This window comes from Mauremys mutica, chromosome 1, assembly GCF_020497125.1.
Source record: "Mauremys mutica isolate MM-2020 ecotype Southern chromosome 1, ASM2049712v1, whole genome shotgun sequence".
Lineage (NCBI taxonomy): Eukaryota > Metazoa > Chordata > Testudines > Geoemydidae > Mauremys > Mauremys mutica.
The window spans coordinates 211364525-211389526 of record NC_059072.1 but is presented as its reverse complement, the minus strand read 5'-3'; the positions used below and the strand labels follow the sequence as shown (position 1 = coordinate 211389526).

General features: G+C 44.1%; 1 protein-coding gene across 2 annotated transcripts in view; it reads left to right on the top strand.

Annotated features, from left to right (window-relative positions):
- The window catches only part of USP9X (ubiquitin specific peptidase 9 X-linked), a 227155-nt gene that overhangs the window by 53878 nt on the left and 148275 nt on the right, over window positions 1-25002 (top strand). For both annotated transcript variants that reach the window (XM_045002691.1, XM_045002690.1), the window contains exons 7-12: window positions 5995-6110; window positions 6388-6639; window positions 6714-6852; window positions 8798-8950; window positions 12745-12849; window positions 15819-16025. In XM_045002691.1, the coding sequence (XP_044858626.1) occupies window positions 5995-6110; window positions 6388-6639; window positions 6714-6852; window positions 8798-8950; window positions 12745-12849; window positions 15819-16025 (972 nt within the window). The remainder of the gene's footprint in view (window positions 1-5994; window positions 6111-6387; window positions 6640-6713; window positions 6853-8797; window positions 8951-12744; window positions 12850-15818; window positions 16026-25002) is intronic.

The window sequence follows — 25002 nt, the reverse complement described above, 5'->3', positions numbered from 1 at the left end:
GGGGAGGGAGAACAGTGGGGGAGGGGCATCTTCTCTAACAGTTATCCCATTCAAGTCAACACTATCTCCTTTACCAGTCCTCTTCAGAGATTCTTCGCACAAGAACTTGCTAACATATAGCTCATTCATTTGTAGAGTCAGGTGCCATAAAGGAAGTTCCTAAAGAGTTTCATGGGAAGGGATTTTTTCACATGTATTTTCTGATATCAAAGAATTATAAATGTCTCCCAACCCCTTACAGACTTTTGGAAGCTAACTCTTCAGAAAGTTCAAATTCCTCATCCTTATCCTACCTGTGATCATATCCGCCCATGCTTGGTTTGGGACCTCTTGATTTAGAGGGTACCTATTCTCATATCTCAGATTTTCACATCGAAAATACCTAAGGTTGGTTATGGGAAAACATGACCAATACAAAGATGTTCTTTTGGCATGTCTATGGCACCTTGCGTGTTCACAAAGGGCCTTTCAATGGAAGCAGCACATTTGCGATGTAGGACATCCATGTCTGCTTGTTTGGATGATTGGCTCATTAGGATATCCTCATAGAAGGACCTAGCAAAAGATATGACACAGTCATGACTCTGTTCCAAACACTGGGGTTCAAGGTAAAGTGGAAGACACACAATTTCCAATCCAGATTATAATTTTTATTAGGGATGTTATGGACTCTCAAAAATAGTTTTTCTTCCAGATGACAGATATTTAAAAATCCTTTATAGCAATAGAAGTACTACAGGAAAACTCATTTCAAACAGTGTTTTTCCTTAGTTTGATGGACATTATGACTTCAGTGACATATGTAACTTCATAAGCTCATTTAAAGATGAGGCTTCTACAGCATTGGCTAGCCAGATGCTACATATGCCAATATAGGCAACATGTTTATGAATTTGACACTGCCTAGGATGTGTCCCTAACCCTCATATGGTGGACTGCACATCACAATGTCCTCAAAGGAGTTGCGTTCAACAACCCAGCTCTGTCTTTCATAGCCACCTCTGATACTTTCAGTCTGGAGTGTGGAACTGATTGAAAGAATTTAAGACTCAGTCACTGGAGTTTATGGGAGAAAAAGCTCCACATAATTATATTTAGGAACTCAGAGCCCAACATGTTGCTCCTTTCTCCCTCATCTGCTTCGCAGAATAGTTCAAATAGTTACTGATAATAGTACAGTGATATTAACATGAAGTAGCAGCGGGAGCACATTCCAGCTAGCTGTGCAAAGAGGCCAAAACTCTGAGTGGTGTATAATACACCAAGATTTATCTTGTTGCTGTCCACGTTACAGACAAGGACAATATACTGTCAGATCAACTCAGCAGAGACTTGCACAATTAGTATAAGTTGGTCACTCAGGAACATCATATCGTTGTGTGGAACTATCCAGAGAGAGTCTTATTTACAACAAAATACAACTCCAAATATCCAATATTTGGTTTTTCTCCAGAGCAGGAGCAGACAACCAGTCTATCTCAAACGTTTCTTCTAAACTAGAGTGGAGAATGCATTGTAGTTCTTCTCTCCCTATCCCTCTTTTTCCAAATTCATTTAATTCTGACAGTTCTCAGGGAAATTAAAGAAGAAAAACCAAGATTTTTGATTGTCCCATCCTGCGGAAGACAATAGTAGTTCTCAGACATACTTACTCCTGGGGGAATTTTGCACCAAAAAATTAAAAATTATGCACACAGTATTTTAAAATTCTGCAAAATTCTGCACATTTTGTCAAAATAACACAATATAATCACTCTGGTTTCAATTATTTCAGTAATTTTATTTAAACTACAATACACTGGGTAGAGAATGGGAGTAGAGAGCAAACCCCCTTGCCTAATAGTAATGTAACTAGGTTTCACCCTTTATTTCGAGTTTAGTCAACAAATATATTCAGTCATATGCTGAGTGTTACAACATAGGCAAGTGAGGGCAGGTGAATCAAACACACAGTTTATATTGGCATCTCCAGAAAGGTCAGCAGAAAACAGTTCATGGCAGGGCTTTGGAACTGTGCTCCGGCTCCACTCCAGCTCCAGGCAAAAACCTGCTGCTCCGCGCTCCAGCTCTAGGCTCCGCTCCAAAGCCCTGGTTCATGGAGTACATTTTGAGAGGAAATTTTTTCAGTCCAAAAATGTAGACCAGTCCTAATCACTAAAGCTCCAGAAGCAGTTATAAGGCCATACTGTCTTTTATACCACTCTGACAATGTAAAGGAGCTGTAAAACTTTTACACCTGTTTTATACTCCTGGGGGAATTCACAAAGAGTGGAAATAATTCACTAAGCAGAGAGGCTGCTACATTCTGCTCTGTGTGAGGGGACAGAGCCTGCCCCACACCTACCTCCTCAGAAACATCCCTAAGCCCTGCCCCTCCATCCCAAGTGTTCCGCAGTAGCGAGTGAGAGGGACAGTCTATCTCTCTCTCACACGTGGACCCCCTTCCTGGTGGTGATTTACGTCTCTACTGGTTGCTCTGGGCGCCCAAACCAACCTGCCTGTGCTGCCAGGGAGAGGCACTTGACCACTCTTGCGAAGAAATCTGCAGGGGACGTGAATTCCCCCAGGAGTATATACTACAACTATCACAGGACAATTTACTGTTTCTTCCTGCAATTCCAGAATTACTGGCCCAGCAGAGAGGTCAGATTTGTCATCTGGATCCATGCCATCTCCACTTGACAGAATGGGCCATATGACTTCGACAGGAAAAAAAACCTGAAAAATGGAACATGAAATGGAGATAGCAGCACATTCATATAGGCTTAAAATCATAAACAATTAGCTATTGTTAGGGGAAAACTGAATATCATGACGATAGACATCACTGAAAAACCCCTCAGATATACAAAGCAGAAATTTTAAATGAAAAAGGAAATACATGCAGTAAGTTGTTGGCTGGAAAACCTGAGGATTAGAAACCTCGGGGCTTCCCCCCCCACCATTTAAAAATGATCAGCAACAGGTAGTTACTCTTAATGAAATATGTACAGCTTTTGATGCTTAGTAGAATAACTTCAAACCCTCCACAGTCTGAAGTTATTTCAAAATATCTGGAAGTAGTAAGTTTGCCACAGATCTATGAGATTCATAAGCAAACTTTGGATGCAGAAATTATATAGGAGGTGGTCATTGAGGCAATAGCCAGCAAGAAAAGTGGTAAACTTCATGGTCTTATGGCTATCCATCTTAATTTTACAAGGTATACAAGGAGGTTTTAGGAGGTCCTTCAAGGGCTATGTTTCTATACTGTTTTTTTAGGGAAAGATCTTCTTAAGGCTTGTCTACATGGTGCCGCAGTGCGTGTTGTGGACGTGTGATTTCTAAAACACACCATGTACACTAGCTGGCCCGTGCAGTCTTTCCTGGTGTGCATGATTTACACAGGCCAGTTAGTGCTCGACTTTGGTGCACTTTAGAATTCTCACCCCATAGTGTGCATTGTTGCACTGTGTATATGAGCCCTCCATCTATAAAGGACACCACTGTTGTGGGTTCTTTCTAAGATAGGAAAAGATTGTACCACATGTAGTTATCGAATCATGATACAAAAATCTTAACAAAAATACTATCTCCATGTTTCCTATCCAAACTGTTAGTTTACAAACAGCTAGATCAAACTGGATTCATTAAGGGTAGGCAAGTGTTAGATAATGCTCATACAATACTTGAGGTTAGACTAGATGATCAGAAGGGCCTCTTCTTGCCTTGGAATCTACTGAATCTATAAATCATTCATAGTGCCAGATCTTAAAACAATAATTTTATTTTAATCACTTGACTCAGAAGGTGTTTGATAGGTTGGAGTGGAATATTTTATTTAAAAGTTTTGTTACCCATTGGCCCTTATTTCCTTAAGTGGATTACTGGTCTTATTTCCATGCTAAAAGCAACTATGGGAATTAATAGGGTTAAGTTTTCTCTGATAGTTTATATAGTGGAACTCAACAGGAGTGTCTGCGGTATCCTTTACTTTTTGCACTGGCCATGGAGCATTTTGCACAGAAGACAGCGGATAACTGATTTGTTACAGGAGTAAAACTGGAAGATGCCACAAAGTAGCGCATGGGACACTATTATTTTTAATTAAACCAAACACTTGCTTAACATTATAAGAAATTCATCTTTTGGGAAAGTTTCTGGCTTAAACTATGCTGCTAGCTGTATATTTGCCAGATTCAAAGAAGTCATTCCCTCAGAGAAGTATTGAGTGTAAATGAACACCACATTGTATAAGGTATCTGGGAATTCAAATTTCAACTTAGAACATCTGTATGATTTAAGTATCAAACTGTTACTTCATCAAACTGAAAATGATTTGAAATGCTGGGAGAACCGTGCAAATTCTTGGCCAGGGAAAATAACCATGGTCTAATGAACATTTTGCCTAGTTTACTGTCCCCACCCTCCAACCACCACCAAACAGACACAAATTTTCCTATAGTCATCCCAGATAGAAATAACAGGTATAGAGAGGATGATGGTATGATGTATACCACTGATTAACCAGAGTGGGCTAGCTGTTTCAAGCAATATGTGATTTTTCGCAAGCCAGCCAACTCAGATTGATTTTTTTGGCTTGGTGGAACTCTCATCTAGCTAAATGCTGAATCACCATTGAAGCAGAAAATAGCGATAATGTGAAGATTTATAGATTACTTGGCTTATTATTTACTTCCTTCATAAATGTGTACCTATCTGTAGAGAACTACCCTTTAAGTTTAGGGTAGAATTAGAGATATAATAAGGGTTTTTTGGTTTTGCTTTTTAATTTGCCAGTGGCACACATTGCAAATAATAGACTTTAACTCAAATAATGAACTTGAGTTTCAAAGACTTGAAAGAGTCTTGGAATATATTTGTTTAGCCAGTTTACTAATAAGACATTTCTGTCATTTTTAGAAATCAAAACAAACTTTAATTGATCTGCTCTTCCAGTAACTTCCAAGTTAAGCATAATGTTTCTCATATTTTCAGAGAGACATGTTTATTATATAGGAAGCTAATTTGAGTAGAACCAGTGGCTTCAGGATGAACAGGAAACAAACATTCCTCTGCCCCTCCCCCCCCCCCCCAATTTATGTCAGGTTTTGGTGATCACACAAGGTGATCAGAAAAAGACTTGGAATATGATACATTTGAACTTTCATATGATCTGATGAGGAAAAAAGGGTTTGGTAGGCAAATGACCCTGGAAGCAAATGGGCTTCCATGTGGAAAGAGGCAGTTTTGATTTGCAGTGCACAATAAGAGAAAATGAATTTGATACTGTTTCAATGGTACCTTATACCAACAAGGTAAAAATAGATTGGGTAGGAATAGATGTTGGGGGTGGGGGGAGTGATTTTATGCATGTACATGTCCAAGTATTAAATAATATTGGGAATGTATGTTATCATATATTACAATTTTTGGACATTTATTATCAAATGATTAATTGATTATCCTTCTGGGGCTTCCTAGTGCAAATAGTCTCACTCATGGAAATAAGTAATGGCAAAATTCTTGCCATATTGAAGTCAGTGGGTTTTTTTTAAGTGGGGCAGATTTCACCTAATGAAAAAGCAAGATGAAAGATTCACTTGTTAGTCAGTATCTGCTAAATTAATTTGACCAAAATTAGAACAGAAATGCATTGCTTACTATTAATTTACTACCCAGTACATGGATACACAAACAAATTATATTTGACAAAGTTCTTTGAATAATTAAAAGGTACAATGTCTGCGCTTTGGTTTATTAATGAATAAAGACAGAACTATCTTTCTGCTTAAAAAATAAACACAACAACCCAGAAACAGCACGTCCTGGATTGTGTAGGATCATATGTAACTTGTTACCCTTACAAATAGAAAAACATGATTATATTTGTTGCATAATGAGTCTCTAAACAAAAGTGATGTTTATTTTGTAATGGCTAATATTGTATTTCTGGCACTTTATAATGGTATCAGTTTTTAAAAATGAGGAAGTAACTAATTTATTGTGTTGCAGGGTTGGTTAGTAGATCTCATCAACAAGTTTGGCACATTAAATGGGTTTCAGATCCTGCATGATCGTTTTATGAGTGGCTCAGCATTGAATGTTCAGATAATTGCAGCTCTCATCAAGTAAGTGCCTTAGAAAGCAGAGTCATTTTGGGATATGTTCATTGAAAATAAATGCAAATATTGAGCTAAGGATTTCAAGTATCCATTTATTTTTTCTCTTCTGAAAAGGGGTACTATGGTTTGCTATCAAGTATTGTTTACTTAAATGTCTGGAATCTGAATTACCTTTCATTATTTTGTTCACTTGTAAAAAAGTTTCCTGAACAAAATATTCTAATATCTTAATAAAAGTAGACAAGTATTCACTATACATCTGATGTTTTCTATTGTTTTTTAGACCATTTGGACAATGCTATGAGTTTCTAACGCTACATACAGTGAAGAAATACTTCCTTCCAATTATAGAAATGGTTCCACAGTTTTTAGAAAACTTAACTGATGATGAACTGAAAAAAGAAGCAAAGAATGAAGCCAAAAATGATGCTCTGTCAATGATAATCAAATCTCTAAAGAACTTAGCTTCAAGAGTCCCAGGACAAGAAGAAACTGTAAAAAACTTAGAAATATTTAGGTTAAAAATGATACTTAGGTAAGGCACTCTTTCTGTTGGAATGGTAATTTTTGGGTTTTTTTTGCATTTCTTACACTTAATATCTCTTACAGATTATTGCAAATTTCCTCTTTCAATGGTAAAATGAATGCACTAAATGAAGTTAACAAGGTGATATCTAGTGTGTCATATTATACCCATCGGCATGGTAATCCTGAAGAGGAAGAGTGGCTTACAGCAGAGAGAATGGCAGTAAGTTTTTGTTCTTCTTACCTGAATTATGTTAAAAGACCTTTTTTCTTGAAATGTAATAGTAATTCTTCAGAGGTAAAGTAATGTGTACATACTGTGAATCCTCATTATCTGGTTTTATCCAAAGTCATGAAAACTAACTCTTTTTATAATTACTCGCAGTAATTACTAGTATGTCATAAGGGTTTTTATGGCTTTTCTGTTGACATTACTATATTTGTATCAGGTTTGCTATTAAAATGTATTCAGGGATTTATAAGAGCTGCAAAAAATTATTTTCAAAGTGGATCTTGTGTACCAAGCTATAGCACAATTTTAAAAATTATTTTTTTAAATTGAATGTAAATATAGATGTGTACGGAAGTTGACACTTTTGTACCACTATAATTAATATAACAGTACTTTATACAAAATTTCATGAGTAATTTCTGAGAGAAATGTTGTTGATAATTTAAAAAGAATTATTCAGATTCAATTTTGAAAGTGATTGCTCTACATGCAGGTCTTCAGTTTGCGTCCTAACTGAAAAACTTTTCGTAGAATAGTTTTGTGGTAACAGACTTTTTTATAAATTTACCTAAAGATACATTTTTACAGGTAGAACAGCTCATTCTGATTTTATGTGTAAATAGATTCATAATTTTAAATTTAATATACAGTCCATACATTCAGATGCTTTGAGTGCTGGTTTGTCCTTGAGTATAGATTTGAGGAATCTCTGAAATAGAACCTTTATCAAGTTCCAACATGCTGCATTTTAAGATGTAATTGCTTCAGCTGTTTGCTTTAGCGAGAGAGAGAGATTAAAAAATTCACATGCTCTCTGGGTTTAGTGACTTTTTTCCCTGCTGTGAAATTCATAATCTGTAGGAGGAATGCTATGGGGCAGGATTATGTAGCATTTGTGCTATATGTACTATACGAATGAATAAGGGCTCTTGACATAACTGTGGAATTAGGTGTCTCAAGCAGGATTGACTCTTGTTAGAAATACTCAGTTTTTTGACAGAAATAATGTATTTATACTGGAAAATATAAAGTACAGATAATTGAAAAACATTATTTGTCCAAGTCTTATTGACTCTTCTAGTTATATAATAGAGTATAGCAACTCTGAAGGGATGGTCACCTTCACTCATTCCTTTTTGGTTCTGGCACTCAGCAGACATTCTGCTGATGCCTCGGTCTGAATGAAAGAGCTGGACTACATTGTGTTCCTTGTACTATATCAGTGCTACCTTTGAAATCATCTTAATTTTTATCTCCACTTCTTAAATCTTGCTTGAACTCTTTTCTCTAGTTCAAGTAGAAGTTGAGGCATTTAAAGAGGTGAAGCTGATTAAGGAGTTCCTTTTTCAGAATATAGCTTATACCCTGATGCTTTCCAGTGTTTAATCATCCTCTTGTTATGTAATATGCTATGCTATAAGTGTACCAATTGAGTTACAGATATGTTAGACCGGAGTCACTAAAATGACTCTAAGCTACCGAAAAAAAGTGTGTCCCTGGAAGAAGTAGGATACACTCAGTCTTCTCCCTGTCCCCTTACACTGGAAGTTGTATGAGAATTTTTATGTTCAGAATTCACAGTTTCACTTTGCTTGAAAAACATTTGTAGTGAAGTGTCCTTTTCCACTGAACCTACAAAGCATGGGAATTATTGCTGATATTGCCTTCAAAAGACAACTGCAGGAAAAAAAATCGTGCGTATTACAATGCGTAGGATATCAGAATTGTATAAAGTACTGACTTGCTCTGATTTGGGGGAAGAGAGGTGATATTGCATTCTAGGACTTGAAAGTGAAGTATAAATATTCTTTCCTTTTGGTGTGTTAGTCTTACCTTTATAAGAGACAGAATGATTTCTGTTATATTTTCTGGTTAACTATAATCTACTTTTTGAAAAAACTTCAATATTTTGAAATTGTCTTTTAATTAAAATTAGGAATGGATCCAGCAGAATAATATTTTATCGATTGTATTACGAGATAGTCTTCATCAGCCTCAGTATGTAGAAAAGTTAGAGAAGATTCTTCGTTTTGTCATCAAAGAAAAAGCCCTCACTTTACAAGATCTTGACAACATTTGGGCAGCTCAGGTAAGGAATTAAACTACTGCCTTGAGCAGGATTGATCTTACTTTATAGCACCTCCTGACAATTTTAAGTCAAACTTCATGCCATTTGTTATGTGGAATAAATGTTATCAAATAAGGAAGAAGGGTAATGGATTTCATGTAGAAGGGAGTGTGCTTTGAGTTTGTGTTGCTGGTGGTGTGCATTGGTATATACAAAAAGAAATGGAGGAGGAAATCTTGAAAGCTAACTTTAGACTGCTAGCTGGACTCAAGTCCAGGATCTCAGGCTGCCTTTTCAAATGTGCTAAAAGTTCAATGGACAGGACTAACTATGCAGGAAGTAATAAATTCTAGAGGCACAGATGAAAAACTGGTAAAGAGGAAGAATTAATATTTATTAAGCGGCGTGTGATTCTAGATTCTCTAGCTCACCAGTGGACAAGATGAGGCAATTAAAGATAATGGTGGAGTAGTGTAAACCATTTAAAATGACTGTTTTGGCCTAGTTTTACTGTAAAGGACAAGGGAAATTTCTTTTAGGGACGGTGCTTTAATTTCCATTGAGAACACAGTACCATTTCCCATGAAGTTTCTAAGGCCTCATCGACACTGAAAAGTTAAGTTGACCCAGCTATGTTGCTCAGGGGTGTGAAAAATCCACACCACTGAGCAGTGTGGTTAGGCTGGCATAGCCCCCTGTGTAAACAGCACTAGCTCAAAGGAAAAATTCCTGGGGGAGGTGGATTACCCACACGGATGGGAGAACCTCTCTCACTGGCGTCGGTAGTGTCTACAATGAAGTGCTATGATGGTGCAGTTTCAGCACTGCATTTGTGCCACTGTAGCGTTTAAAGTGTAGACAAGCCCTAAGAAGAAATTACTGGAGCAAATGAAGTGCAATAAATCTGAGAGCCAAATGAGTATTCTGAAGCTTCTGAAGGAAATAAAGGGTGAAACAGTGAATTCCAAACACCCGGTATAGCCATAAAAGTAGTGACTGTTCTTGAAAGCCTGTAGTGTCACTAGTGTGCTCATCTTTAGTCCTTTTTTTTTTTTTTAAAGAAATAAAGGAAGATTCCAACAGTTACACTGAGTCCTCACCTCGGTTCCAAGGAAACCGATTTGAGTGTCTCATTACAGCACTAGAATAAAAATACAGTGATAAGATCAAACCAGCACATGTTGTGGGGAACAGGGGAAATCATGCTGCTTTAACCTGTTAGGAGATCTAAAATATTTAGCTTTTAGTATAACATTTTCAAGTATCTCATGCATTCCTGCAGACAAAATTAGTTCATGTAGGTTTGGGGAGTAATACTGAAAGCAAATACTAGTCCTCAGTGGCAACAGATTGAGTGAGTTTCAGGGAAGTGTCATGAGGGGAGGGAATTGATTGGGACTCAATCTTATTTTCCTTCATTAATGATCTAGATGTGGGAATAAACAGCATATTACCTGGAGCAGTGGTTCTCAAACTTTTGTACTGGCAATCCCTTTCACACAGCAAGCCTCTGAGTGTGACCCCATCCCTTATAAATTAAAAACATTTTTGTATATATTTAACACCATACTAAATGCTGGAGGCAAAGCAGGGTTTAGGTTGGAGGCTGACAGCTTGCGACCCCCTCCCCCCCCAAGTAATAACCTCGCAACCCCCTGAGGGGTCCCGACCCCCAGTTTGAGAACCCCTTACCTAGAGGGTCACAGGGTTCATTGAGGTCTCCTTCCATTCCTTGATTCCCTCTCACCCTCTTCTATTTCAGGGGCTCCCTGCACCACCACCCTCTCCCTCATGCAAAGCGCCCTGTTGCCCTTCCTTCCCCTCCTTCTGCTATGAGCCTGCCGATATCTCCTTTCTGACACATGCCGTGGGCTGTGTGCCCACATTCTTCTTCCCCATGCTCCCTCCTCCCCCATTCTTTCTTCATTTTTTTTTTTTTGGTCTGGAGATAAGTCATTCGTGGTGTCAATGTTTTAAACTGTATTGGGAGGATGGATGTGTGGGGGTGGGGGTGGTAGGGTTGAAAGTGTTAATGACTACCATCAACTGGTTCTTTGATCCACAGACAGAGAAATGTTGTCCAGTTCATTTGTGTAAGGGCTCACAAGCTTCCCCACTGAAAATTCACAGATACTAAGTTGAGAGATGTTGCAAACACCATTGGGGACAGAGTAATCCCCTCTTCTGTGTTTGTGGTGTTTATACTGTCCTTTGTGCTGTGACCTTGTGTTCATAGCTGTCCATAATGTGAAAAGCGCACACATAAATAGTAACAAAAAGAATGAATGAGTCCAGAAATGGGCTGAAAATAACAAATTGAGATTGACTTGGAAAATAATCATAAACAGATTCAGTGGGAGGAAAGAAGCTAAAAATCAGAAATGCCAAAAATAGGCTTTGGCATGATAGTGGATAAATTACATATGAGTAGGAAAAAAGGCCAATGACACTTCGGACTGGTGGTGATCACCTCTCTCTCCGTATGATGTTGGTTTAATGGCAGTTAGAAGTTAGCATTTAAATGCATGTCACATTAATACTAGAAAGACAACCAATTGGAGGGACTTCTTTGAAGTCCAGAGAAGAAACTGGAGGAATTGATTTAAAAAAAATAAGAGATTTAAATTGGTCAGCAGGGGGACACTAATTTCTAAAAAGATTGGAATTATTTAAATTTAAATTTAAATTTTTGAATTCCAAGAGTGAAAAGTATGTTTAGATTTACTGAATCAGGAAAATTAAAATTACTGAACATTTGAAATATTCAGCAGTATGACTGCCAGTCATTCTCTTTTTTTTTTTAAAGTCACTGCATAAAATTTAGAACAAATACAAAGTAGTAATACTGCGCACCATATAATTTTAAGATATTGAATTGAGGACTGCAAGGGGTGAAGTGAAATACTGATGCAGAGTTTGCAAAGTAATGAATTTCATTACTATTAATGCATTCATTTTTAATACTGAATGAAATTGACAGTATTTCTAAATTTTGTTTTCTAAGCTTTACAATTTACAATAATGGGTTAGTCCTGCAACTTTACATATTGATTATTTGAAATGTCTATTTAAAAAAATGCCATCTCAAATCATACTATTGGTTCATCTAGTCAGGAATCCTCATGTTTGATAGGCATAAAACCCGAATAAGGCATCTGTGTTAGCATTAAACCAGAAAAAAATTGATTTCTACCCCAAATCAAAATGTCAACAATTACCGGTTAAGCCTCTCTTCTCCCCCCCTCAATTTTAAAAAGTCTTTGTATGACACCTTACCTTACCATGGCTGTTTTCTGATGTTGCACAGCTGATCAATGGGTAGGTTCACCTTTACAGTGCTGTCAGCCAATTTTTAAGGAAGGCCTTCAATTAGCCATTAAATATTCTCCCCTACCATCTCAGGAAGAGTTCAAGACACAGTATAGAAATACTGTATTTAAAATCCATTTAGACACAGAACAAAGCATCATGATGAAACATGCATTGATGTGCGGGACAGCTTGTTAGAAATATTTTAATTTTAGTTCTTTGTAGAAATCACTATCTTCTACATAATTGTGAAAAACCTTGAAATTTTTGACCTACAGGTTATTTTAAAACCCAGTCCCTCCACTAAGTATTTCACCTGATTTTTTTAACTTAAACTAACCAAATAGAACCAGATAATCAGATGTCCTCAGTGTAAGATATCTAGTCACAGTGGGTAATCCTTCCTACCCATTTCAGGTAATCATCTGACAAATTTGAAGCATTATATCTTACTATCTTTATCTTCATATAGGTAGTTACAAATGTTAATTTTGTTTCTGTGACAGGCAGGAAAACATGAAGCCATTGTTAAGAATGTACATGATCTCCTTGCAAAGTTGGCTTGGGATTTCTCTCCTGAACAACTTGATCACCTGTTTGATTGCTTTAAGGTAACACTGCATTTTTTCAGCTGTTCTATTACTGTAAATACTGAATACAGGTAATTTGCCTTTAATGTACTGTATGTAATAGGTTAGTATTTTGATTATGCATAATCTGCTAAAAGTATTTTTATATATTCGAATTACCATAGTAGGACTCTTTAAATTGTCTATCATACTCTTTAGATAATTTTGTGCAGTCTCCACAGACAGGGCACTTCCCGTTGCATGTAGGGATTAACATGGTTCTAACTTTTGTATACTGCTGTACTGTTTAGAGCACACTGTGGGATATTTTCAGAGTATTTCTTCTGAAATAAAACACATATTTAGACTATGGCGTAGTCTACACTAGAAAATTAGGCTGGTTTAACTACATTGGTCAGAAGTGTGGGAAAAAAGCACACCCCCGGGTACATTGTTAAGCCCACCTAAGTCCCAATGTGGACAGCATTAGGTCAACAGAAGAATTCGGTTGATCTAGCTACCTACCGCCTCTTGGGGAGGCGGATTACCTAGGCCGACAGGAGAACCTTTCCTCTTGGCGTAGGTAGTGTCTACATTGAAGCTCTGCAGCAGTGCAGCTGAGCAGCTGTAGCATTTTAAGTGTAGACATACCCTACTTGTTTTATTGATAACCTGCTTATCTGGTTTTTTTCAGCTAATGCACCTTCATTGCAACTTCAAGCTCAATACATTCAGTTTTATTCCTTGAGCACTATCATTTCATTCAGAAAGTAAATTTAAATGTACAGCTATTTATAATTTCTTTTTTATAGTCCAGGGTCTTGTCTTCATTTGGGGGGGGGAAAAGGTGTGTTCTTAACTCAACTTAGTTAACTCGTGGTAACATCCTAGTGAAGATAAGGCAAGTTGTAGTTCTTCTTTGAGTGCTTGCTCATGTCCATTCCATATTAGTTATGTGTGCTCGCCACATGTACCGGCGCTGGAAGTTTTTCCCTTAGCAGTTTCTGTAGGGACCTGCTCTGGAGTGGTACCTGCATGGTGCAGTATAAGGAGCTCCGCCGGCTCCCCACACCCTCAGTTTCTTCTTGCTGCCAGTGACGGTGCTGAAACATCTGCAGGGCCGCCCAGAGGATTCAGGGGACCTGGGGCAAAGCAATTTCGGGGGCCCCTTCCATAAAAAAAGTTCTAATACTATAGAATACTATATTCTCGTGGGGGTCTGAGGCAAATTGCCCCATTTGCCCTCCCCCCCCCCCCACTCTGGGCAGCCCTGAACATCTGCTGCTTCGGCTAGTGTTTCATTTTTCTGTTCTTGTGAACGTTGAAACCTGTAATATAGTTGTGTATATAGTTAGCAGTTTCTTAGTTGCACTTAGTAGTAGTTCTCAACTCTCTTAGTCCCAAATGGGACTCGGACGGGGGACGCCCCAGTCCCCAGGCTTTAAGCCCTGCGATCCCTGCAAATGGCTTATGCCCATCAGCGGTCCACATATCAGCTGCCTAAGGTGCTTAGGCAAAGGTCACATAAGTGACAAGTGCCGTATCTGCAAGTCCTTTAAAGCTAGGACGAAGAAGGAGCATGATATCCATCTGAGAGCACACCTAATAGAGTTGGCATTCGCTCTGGTGCCAGAGCAGTGGTCCGACTCTGTACCGAGCACCGTGGCCTCCGTGCGCAGTGCTCTGCCAGCGCCATCCACAAGCCGGCCACCGGTCCCTCTCCATGGCTCAGGTCAAGAAGTCAAAGACGACTGGGAGGAGAAGATCTCCTACTTCCCGGAGAGTAGTACTGACACCCAAAGCTCTTTGAGTGGCTTGAGATCCTGATGCTCCCGGTGCAGCCCACACCAGCTGCCACGGTACCCTGGTTTCGGGGAAAACCCGCGATGGGACCTATGCGTGTGTCCCCGCCTCAGCGGTACCGATCCCCATCGAGAGAGATGTCCTGCTAGCATTCGCCCGCCCAAAGCCTCCATGCCTCAGGGTTAGAGAGGAAGGCTCAGTGGAGCCCTCTTTGGTACCCACACCAGGGGCACCGATTGAGGGACTCGCAGGTAAATTGGTGCAGACTCTCTGAGGCACACGACACCTGGCAAGAACTCCGGGTCCGGCCCCGATGGTCTCCAAGGGGCTGGGACCGATCGGACACCAGAAACCACCGATCACTGGGCTGTCATCGCCTGTCTCCAAGAAGGAGGTCGCCCTAATCAGGACAATCCTCCCGGCAACTGGCCCGTAGTAGCTCCTGGTCCTGTTCGACGTCCCAATGTAGGTTGAATAGCGTGAGGCGTGGATCTCCGGGTATTCGATGCAGATCTGCCGAACGCCATTGGTCCCCGAGAGCCTGACCAAGACAGCCTTGCTGCAGAGGGGGGCAGATAGGGAGTGCTATTCTGCCCCCAGCCCTTCTCTGGCCGCAGCCCCACTCTCAGCCCCAGCTCTGCCCCCGGCCCCATACTTGCCCTCAGTGGCACCAGCCTTGGCCCCTTTACCCCTGTCTGCAATGGGCCCCAAGCCTTGGTCCATCTCCTGGCCCCGTCTCCCCTAGAGGAGGGGGCAGGCATGATGTGAAAAGGGGGGACCACTGCAGTAGAGGGATGCTCATTGCTATCACACCTGACCATTAAAAGACTCCTCTGGGGTATAGTAAATCTTTTCCCACAACACCAACTCTCTACCCCGATATGAAACCTAAACCTGGTATTGAAAGGACTGAATATGCACCCCTTCGAACTGCTGGCTACCTATTCACTTCTATATCTCTCAGTGAAAATGGCCTTCCTTGAACCCCAAAATTTCTTTTAATTCTCAAAATAACTTTATTGTACAACAGTTATCACTGAAATTTGTGCTCTTAATACGTCTCTTCTTTTATGATTGACAGTTTATTAAAAATAAATGAGGAGGTTGTTTTCACAGTATTCTTTTGTAAGTGGACATGTCATAATGTATAAGACCAAACTTAAATATCTGGTGGTTTTTCATTTTGAATGAAATTCTTTGTTTACCAGGCAAGCTGGACAAATGCAAGCAAAAAACAACGGGAAAAATTACTTGAGTTAATCCGTCGTCTTGCTGAAGATGATAAAGATGGTGTGATGGCACACAAAGTATTGAATCTTCTGTGGAATTTGGCACATAGTGATGATGTACCTGTTGATATCATGGACCAGGCTCTTAGTGCCCACATTAAAATTTTAGATTACAGCTGTTCACAGGTAAGAAATTGATTGGGGGTTTTATTAGGACATAAGAACTACCATTCTGAGTCAGACCATGGTCTGTTTTGCCCAGTATCCTGTCTCTGACAATGGCCTGTACTGGAGCTTGAGGTGGGGTGTACAGAACAGGGTAGTTGTGAAGTGATCCACCTGGTCTTCCACTTCACCTTCTGGTAGCCAAAGGTTTAGGGTCACCCGGAGTACAGAGTTGTGTCCCTGACTGTCTTGGCTAATAGCCACTTGATAGACCTATCCTCCATGAACTTGTCCAGTTTTTTTTTTCAACCCAGTTATAATTTTGGTCATTACAACATCCTATGGCAATGAGTTCTACAGGTTATTTGTATACTGTGTGGAAAAAGTAGTTCCTCTTGTTTGTATTAAACCCTTTGCCTGTTAATTTCATCCAGTGACCTCTGTTTTTTCTGTTGTGGGAAAACGTAAATGACACTTCTCTATTCATTTTTCTGCGCCATTCATAATTTTATAGACTCCTATCATATTCCCTGCCTTAGTTGTCTTTTTTCTAAGCTGAACAGCCTTATTCTTCTTCGAGTGATTGCTCCTATGCATTCCAGTTAGGTGTGCGCGCTGCGCGTGCACGGCTCTTCGGAAGATTTTTACCCTAGCAACTCCGGCGGGCCGGCTGGGCACCCCCTGGAGTGGCGCCGCTATAGCGCAGGATATATACCCCAGCCGGCCCGTCCGCTCCTCAGTTCCTTCTTTCCGCCCGTGACGGCCGTTGGAACAGTGGAGCACAGCTCAGCTGACCTCCATTTCCCTAGCTACTCGTAGTTTTCTCTCGTTCTGTTTATAGTTGTAGTTAACTCTGTTTGTTTGTAGAATAGTATAGTGTATTTATTTTACAGGGGTTGGGGTTTATCCCCTTCCCCTCACCCGGGGCCGGGTCCGATGCCCGGTCCACAGGGTTTTCTAATGCTCGGCCGGCCACAAGCCGCTGCCGACGAGATCTTCTCCTAAGTGCCTCGAGGGATCTTACCTCACAGATAAGTGCCACATTTGTGAGGCCCTTAATCCGTGAACAAAGGGGAGCGGGGCTTTCGTTTTAAACAGCTCCTGAGGGAGGCAGCTCTTGCTCCTCCGCTCTCGGCGCCGAGCGCTAGTTAGTTTTCACGGCGCGCTCCCTCGGCACCAGACCGCCGGTGCCGCCAAGGCCTCCTGGCACCACCGTCGCTGACTCCGACGTACCCTCGGCATGGACCCCTCTCCTGGAGGATGAAGAGTTACTCCGTCCAGGCAAGAGCCGTCGAGTCCGGTGCTGGAAAGCTCCCCGGTATAGACCGTGGTCGAGCTCGCTATGAAGCTGCGTCCGAGCCGCCTGCTCCGCAGCCGAGCGCTATGCTCCATCGGGTCGGCCGCGGCACCGACAATATCCGCACCGTTAACTCCGGCCAGGCAAGAGCCGTTGAGTCAGGTGCCGGAAAGCTCCCCGGTACACACCGTGGTCGAGCTCGCCCGGAAGCTGCGCCCGAGCCGCCTGCTCCGCAGTCGAGCGCGATGTTCAGCCGGATCGCCAGGCACCGATGTCTGCCGCGGCACCGACAGTATCCACACCGTTAGCTCCGGCCAGGCAAGAGCCGTCGAGTCCGGTGCTGGTAAGCTCCCCGGTACGGACCGTGGTCGAGCTCGCTAGGAAGCTGCGTCCGAGCCGCCTGCTCCGCAGCCGAGCGCTATGCTCCGTCGGATCGCCCGGCACCGATGTCTACCGCGGCACCGACAATGCTCGCACCATTAACTCCGGCCAGGCAAAAGCCGTCGAGTCCGGTGCTGGAACACTCCCCGGTACGGACCGTAGTCGAGCTCGCTATGAAGCTGCATCCAGGGTGCCAGCTATGGTCGAGCTTACTATTCCCTCCACGCCGGAGACAGTGTCCACGGCGAGGGGGCTGATTGCAACGACAGCATCTACGCTGCCTCAACCCCCGGCACCGCCGGTGGGGGTTACATAGTCGATGGGCAAGCCTGCCTTGATCAGACCACCCTACCTCGGCACCGCACAGCGGCACCGTTCAGAGTCGCGGTCCCGCAGATGGTCTCGGTCCCGTCACCGATCTAGGTCTCGGCACCGTTCTCCATGTTGGTACCAGTAGTGCTCGCGGCACCGGTCAGCATCCCGTTCGCCGGTCCGGGACACTCAGCTCCGATCAAGCCCCAGGCACCGGGACGCTAGTAGCCACTCCTGATCATCGAGCCTCGCACCCTCGGTCGACCGCCTGGCACAGCTTCGGTGGCAGGTCCCGTTCTCGGTACCGGTCTGTCTACCGGTACCGATCCCTGGTGCCGCGTCGAGCGACGTCAGTTACAGACGGAGACTCTACCAAGAGCTTTCAGCTCCTCCAGGGCCATCCAGCCACGCATCAGGTCGTCCTGTGCGGACACTTCATATGCGTAGCACTCTGTTTTCCGATGTGCCCTCCAGAGTCTTCCAGGAGACCTATCAGTGGTCATTCTGGACGCCGTGGGTGTACTACCACGCCAGAGGCGTACCGGTGATCCCATCTCGCTCCGTTCCCTCCGAGCTCTGGGTGCCAGAGGTGACAATTAGTCGTCCCCGTCCGACCGGTACAGAGCAACCCCCGGTTCGGCACCGGGCTCCCAGATCCCACCGGATCAGGAGGTTGTCCAGGAGCTCGAGCCCACACAGGACCCGCTTGTCCCGGGCCTTTCTTCTTCCTCCTCCCCAGATGAGGCGAGGGCAGGAACATACCCCTCCGGCCCTCCTCTAATCGAAATGCGACCAGCCCCTAAATCCAAAGAGGCTGGGCGTGTGGTCTTACTGGGCCATAAGATGTACCCGGAGGGGGCCCTGCAACTTCGTGTAGCGAACCAGCAAGCCCTGCTTATCCGCTACTGTGGGTGGCGGTGGGCAAATTTACAGAGTCGGTTCTTCGGAACTCCCGTCAAGAGTTCGATGCCCTCCTGCAGCAAAGGACGGAGCTGGAGAGAGCTTCCCTCCAGGCCTCGTTGGACGCAGCTGACTCCGCTGCCATGACTCTGGCCTCGGGTGTTGCCACGCGGTGCGTTTCAGGGCTCCATTTATCGAGCCTTCCCTCGCAGCTGCGGCACGCTATACAGATCTTGCCCTTCAGTGGCACAGGCCTGTTCTCTGACAACACTGGCCGTAGGCTGCAGAACCTAAAGGGCAGCAGGGTCACTTTGCTCTCTCTCTCTCTCGGCATACACATGCCGGTAATTCAGCGCCGACGTTTCCGTCCCCAACCTCCGCTCTTACCCTGCGCCTTGACAAGGTCAGGACATGGCCAGCGGGCGTGGCTTACACGGTCGTGGCCATCAATCCGCACCCCAAAGGAGCCAGAATTAGGGTCCTTCTGACCACCAATGGGGCAAAAGCCTACCCATCCTCGCCCCTCCTAAGGACCCCTCTCACGAGCGATTCCTCTGGCAAGAGGTGCGGACGCTCCTCCTCATCGGAGCTATACAGGAGGTACCTAAGGGCGAAGCCTATTCCCCTAAGCGAAGGGAGGTCTCAGATCTATCCTAGGCCTGCAGGAACTCAACAAGTCACGATGCAGATGAGTTCCGCATGGTACCCAGGGCGACCGTCATCCCATCCTGGGATCCCGGAGACTGGTACGCCGCCCTCGATATGAAGGGCGCGTGTTTTTCACGTTGCCATTTCTCTTCCGCACAGAAGGTACCCTCGGTTTCGGGCCTACCATCGTTATTCCCAGTATACGGCCCTCCCGGTTGGCCTCTATACAGCCCAGGGGTATTCAAGGTGCATGGCTGTAGTCGCCGCCTTTCTTCGCCACCGTCTGATACACGTTCTCCGTGTCTAGACGAGTGGCTCATTCGAAGAACCCCCGGGCCCAAAGTACCAGTCATGTGGGCATTGACACGAACCTATTCCTGTGTCTAGGCCTGATGATCAATAGTAAAATCCACTCTGATTCCCATATAGGGAAGGGAATTCATTGGGGCCGTCCTGGACTCCAGACTCGCCAGAGCCTGCTTTCCTCAGCCTTGGTTTCAGGCGAGGGTAACAATTGTACAAGGTCTACGGACCTTCCCGCCAACTTGGGCTCGCTCTTGCCTCGGTTTCCTGAGTCACATGGCTGTCTACACGTTTGCAACTACACATACCAGGCTTTGCCTCTGTTCACTCCAATCGTGGCTCACCTGGGGGTGCCACCCGGGCAGAGATGGCATACTCGTGGTCGTCTCGTTTCCCCCGAGCAGCCTAGGCTCCCTCGACCGGGAGTCGGCGTCCTCCCCGGTGTATCCGGGGATGCTGTTTCATTCACCCCTCGGGGTCCCTCATGACAGACAGCCCATCTCTCGGCTGCGTGCGCACCTGGTGTAGTTTCGCACTCACGGCCTTCGGTCAGCGCAAGAGCTGGCCTTACACATCAATGTCCGAGAGCTGAGAGCAGTCTGCCTTGTGTACCAGGCGATTCAGCTGGCGGATCATCTCAGCAGATCCTTCCTGTCTCACAAGTGGTGGTTTCCTCCCGTCTTTATCTATTCCGTTTTCCAGAAGTGGGTCTTTCCCCACATAGCCCTCCTCGCTTTCGCAAGAACGGAAAGAGAGAGAGAAATTCTCCTCGTTCCAAGGCCTCTCCCCAGGCTCAGTCTTGGAGGATTTTCCTGAGGCCATGGATCAGCCATCTGCCGTACGCTGTCCACTGTCCCCGCTGGTTCACAAGGTCTTGCTCAAACTCCGCAGGGACAGAGCGCCCCTGATCGGGTTCGCTCCAGTGTAACCTGGGCAGCACTGGCACACCATGTTGCTACACCTCTCGGTAGCAACCCTCTTGGCACAGACCCCATGACGCGGAATCACGACAACCGTCACCACCCGGTCTTGTAATCCCTGCACCTCACAGCAGGACTCCTGCGTGGCTAAACCGATCCAAGTTACCTTGTTCGGCCTCGGTTCTACGGGATTCTCCGGGGTGGTAGAAAATCGTCCATTCGGTTAAAGTATCTGGCCGAGTGGAAGCGTTTCTCATGCTGCTCCGAAACGCGCAATGTTTCTCCCGCCGAGATCCCGCTCCATTCCATCTGGTTCCTCGGCTTGGAGCGTTTATACACCCTCTCCCCCCAGTGGGGCCCCGCCATAAACCTGGCTCTTCAATCTGGTTCTACCCAGTTTTATGACTGCCCTATTCGAGCCAATGTCAACATGCTCATTGATATAACTGTCCTGCAAGGCAGTTTCCTGTAGTCTTTCCTGCGGCCACACGAGTCTCCGAGCTTCAGACTCTCACAATAGGCCCAAGGTATACTGTGTTCCTCAAGGACAAGGGCAGTTATTACCACGTCCGACCTGCCTCCCTAAGGAGGTGTCGGCCTTTTATATCCACCAGGATATCTTCCTTCCGGTCTTCTTTCCGAAGCCACTCTCTGTGCAAGGAGAGCAACGGTTGCCCTCCTTCGACATCTGCAGGGCGTCCGCAATCTATATCTAGCGGACTGAGCCCTCTCGTAACGCCCCCAAAACCTTCATCGTACCGGCATACCGGACGAAGGGCATACCTGTCTCCTCCTAGAGGATTTCATCTTCAATGACGTTGTGCATCTGCACCTCTTCTGTTTCGGCCCATGTGCCATAGAGCCACCTTGCTGCACATTCCGCCAGGGCTCACGCTTCTCAGCGGCCTTCCTGGCTCGCATTCCCTTTCGGGGGATGTGTTGTACACCTATCTGGTCCTCGGTCCACACCTTTGCCTCATTGGTCCGGGAGTCCAGAGCTGTTGCAGCCTCTGGCTTAGCGGTTGCGTTCTGCAACATCTAACTCCGACCCCACCGCCTACGTAAGGCTTGGGAATCACCTAACTGGAATGCATAGGAGCAATCACTCGAAGAAGAAAAGACGGTTACTCACCGTTGTAACTGTTGTTCTTCGAGATGTGTTGCTCCTATCCATTCCAGACCCGCCCTCCTTCCCCACTGTCGGAGTAGCCGGCAAGAAGGAACTGAGGAGCGGACGGGCCGGCTGGGGTATATATCCTGCGCTATAGCGGCGCCACTCCAGGGGGCGCCCAGCCAGCCCGCCGGAGTTGCTAGGGTAAAAATCTTCCGAAGAGCCGTGCACGCGCGGCGCGCACACCTAACTGGAATGGATAGGAGCAACACATCTCGAAGAACAACAGTTACAACGGTGAGTAACCGTCTTTTATTTTTAGTCTCACCTTGTATGGAAGCCATTTCATATCCTTAATCATTTTAGTTGCTCTTCTCTGAACTGTTTTGAGTTCTACTATATTCTTTGAGATGGGGCGACCAGAATTGCACACTGTATTCAAGGGGTGGGTGCACCATGGATTTATATAGTGGCATTATATTTTCTATTCCTAATAGTTCCTAACATTGTTAGCCTTTTTGACCATTGCTGCTCATTGAGTGGAAGTTACCACAATGACTCTAAGATCTTTCTTGACTGCTAATGGCAAGTTTAGAGTCCATCATTGTATATGTATAGTTGGGATTATTTTTTCCAATATATACTATTTTGTACTTGGCAGATGAAATTCAATATTGCCATTTTGTTGCTCTGTCACACAGGTTTGTAAGATCCCTTTGTAACTCTGCAGTCTGCTTTGGAATTAACTATCTTGAATAATGTTATGTTGTCTGCAGACTTTGCCACTTCACTGTTCATCCCCCTTTCCAGATCATTAATGAATATGGTGAACTACCTAGGTCCCAGTACAGATTCTTGGGGGACCTTGCTGTTCACCCCTCTATTGTGCAAACTAGCCATTTATTCCTACCCTTTGTTTCCTATATTTTAAACAGTTACTGATCCGTGAGAGGAACTTGCCTCTTAACCCAGGGCTACTTAGTTTCCGTAAGAGCTTTTGGTGAGGCACCTTGTCAAAGGCTTTATGAAAATCCTAGTACAATGTATCGAATGGATCACTGTTATCCATATACTTGTTGACTCCATCAAAGAATTCTAATTGATTGGTGAGGCATGACTTTCTCAACAAAATTTTGTTTATCAATGTGTCTGATTATTCTGTTCCTTGCTGTAGTGTCTACCAATTTGTCTACCACTGAAGTTAGGCTTATTGACCTTTAATTAGCAGGATCACCTCTGGAGCCTTTTTAAAAAAATTACATTAGCTACTTGCAGTTGTCTGTTACAGAGGCTGGTTTCAGCAATTACATACTATAGTTCTGGAATTTCATATTTGAGTTCTTTTAGAACTCTTGGTTGGGAGAATACCATCTGGTCGTGGTCACTTGATAAATTTAACAGTATTATTTTGTTCTAAAACCTCTTTTACTGACACATCATTATGGGACAGTACTTCAGATATGTTGTCCAGAAAGAATAGCTCTGAAGTGAGTATCTCCCCCACATCCTGTGCAGTGAAGACCAGTGCAGAGTTCATTTAGTTTCTCTGCCATGGCTCTGTCTTCCTTGAGTGCTCTTTTAACACCTTTGATGTCTAGTGGCCCCACTGCCTGTCTGACAGGCTTCCTGCTTCTGTTGTACAGTAAAATCTCAGAGTTACGACCCAGTCAACCACACACCTCATTTGGAACTGGAAGTACGCAATCAGCAGCACCAGAGACACGCAAAAAAAACCAAATACAGAACAGTGCTGTATTAAATGTAAACTACTAAAAAATAAAGGGAAAGTTTAAAAAAAAAATGACAAGATAGGGAAACTGTTTCTGTGCTTGTTTCATTTAAATTAAGATGGTTAAAAGCAGCATTTTTCTCTGCATAATAAAGTTTCAAAACTGTATTAAATCAATGTTCAGTTGCAAACTTGAAAAAACAACCATAATGTTTTTGTTCAGAATTACAAACAACCTCCATTCCCAAGGTGTTCATAATAGTTTCACTGTTTGTGTCTTCAGCAAGCTGCTTCTTGTATTCGTTCTTGGCTTGCCTTCTTATACTTCTACATATTTCTTGCCAGAGTTTGAGCCTTTCTACTTTCCTCATTAAGATTGGACGTCCAAATTTTAAAGGATGCCATTTTGCTTCTGATAACTTCCATTACATTGCTAATTAGCCATGGTGGCATTCTTTTGGTCCTCCTGCTGCAGTGTCTCTCAAACTGGGGTTGCTGCTTGTGTAGGGAAAGCCCCTGGCGGGCCAGGCCGTTTTGTTTACCTGCCCCATCTGCAGGTCCGGCCGATCGTGGCTCCCACTGGCTGCAGTTCGTCGCTGCAGGCCAATGGGAGCTGCTGGAAGCAGCGTGGGCCGAGGGACTTACTGGCCTCCACTTCCCGCAGCCCCCATTGGCCTGCAGCAGCAAACCGCAGCCAGTGGGAGCTGCGATTGGCGGCCGAACCTGTGGACGAGGCAGGTAACCAAACTGGCCCGGCCCACCAGGGGCTTTCCCTACACAAGTAGCAACCCCAGTTTGACAGTCGCTGGCCTACTGTCTTTTTGACTTGGGTATACATTTAATCTGAACCTCTCTTATCGTGTTTTTAAGTAGTCTCCATGGTGCTTGGAGGCATTGTACTCTTGTGACTGTTCTTTTAAATGTCAATCGTCCTCATTCTTATGTAGTTCACCTTTTTAAAGTTAAATGTTATGGTGGTGGGTTTTTTTGATGGTCCCCCTCTCTCCCCTACTAGGATGTTAAATTTAATTACATTATGGTCACCATTACCAAGTGGTTCAGCATCTCTTGGACCAGATCCTGTGAACCGCTTAAGACTAAGGGCTTGGCTACACTTACAAGTTGCAGCGCTGGTGGAGGCTTTCCAGCGCTGCAACAACACCCCGTCCACACTTGCAGAGCACAACCAGCGCTGCAACTCCCTGGTTGCAGCGCTGGCTGAAAACCCATCCCGGCAGGGGTATAAGGAGTGCAGCGCTGGTGATCCAGCGCTGCCCAGCAGGTGTGGACACTCACCAGCGCTTTACCTGTCCTCCAGGGAATAAGGAGGTATCCCAGAATTCCTGTTCAGCCACTCTGCACATCAGTTTGCACTCTACTGCTCTTGCCTCAGGTGA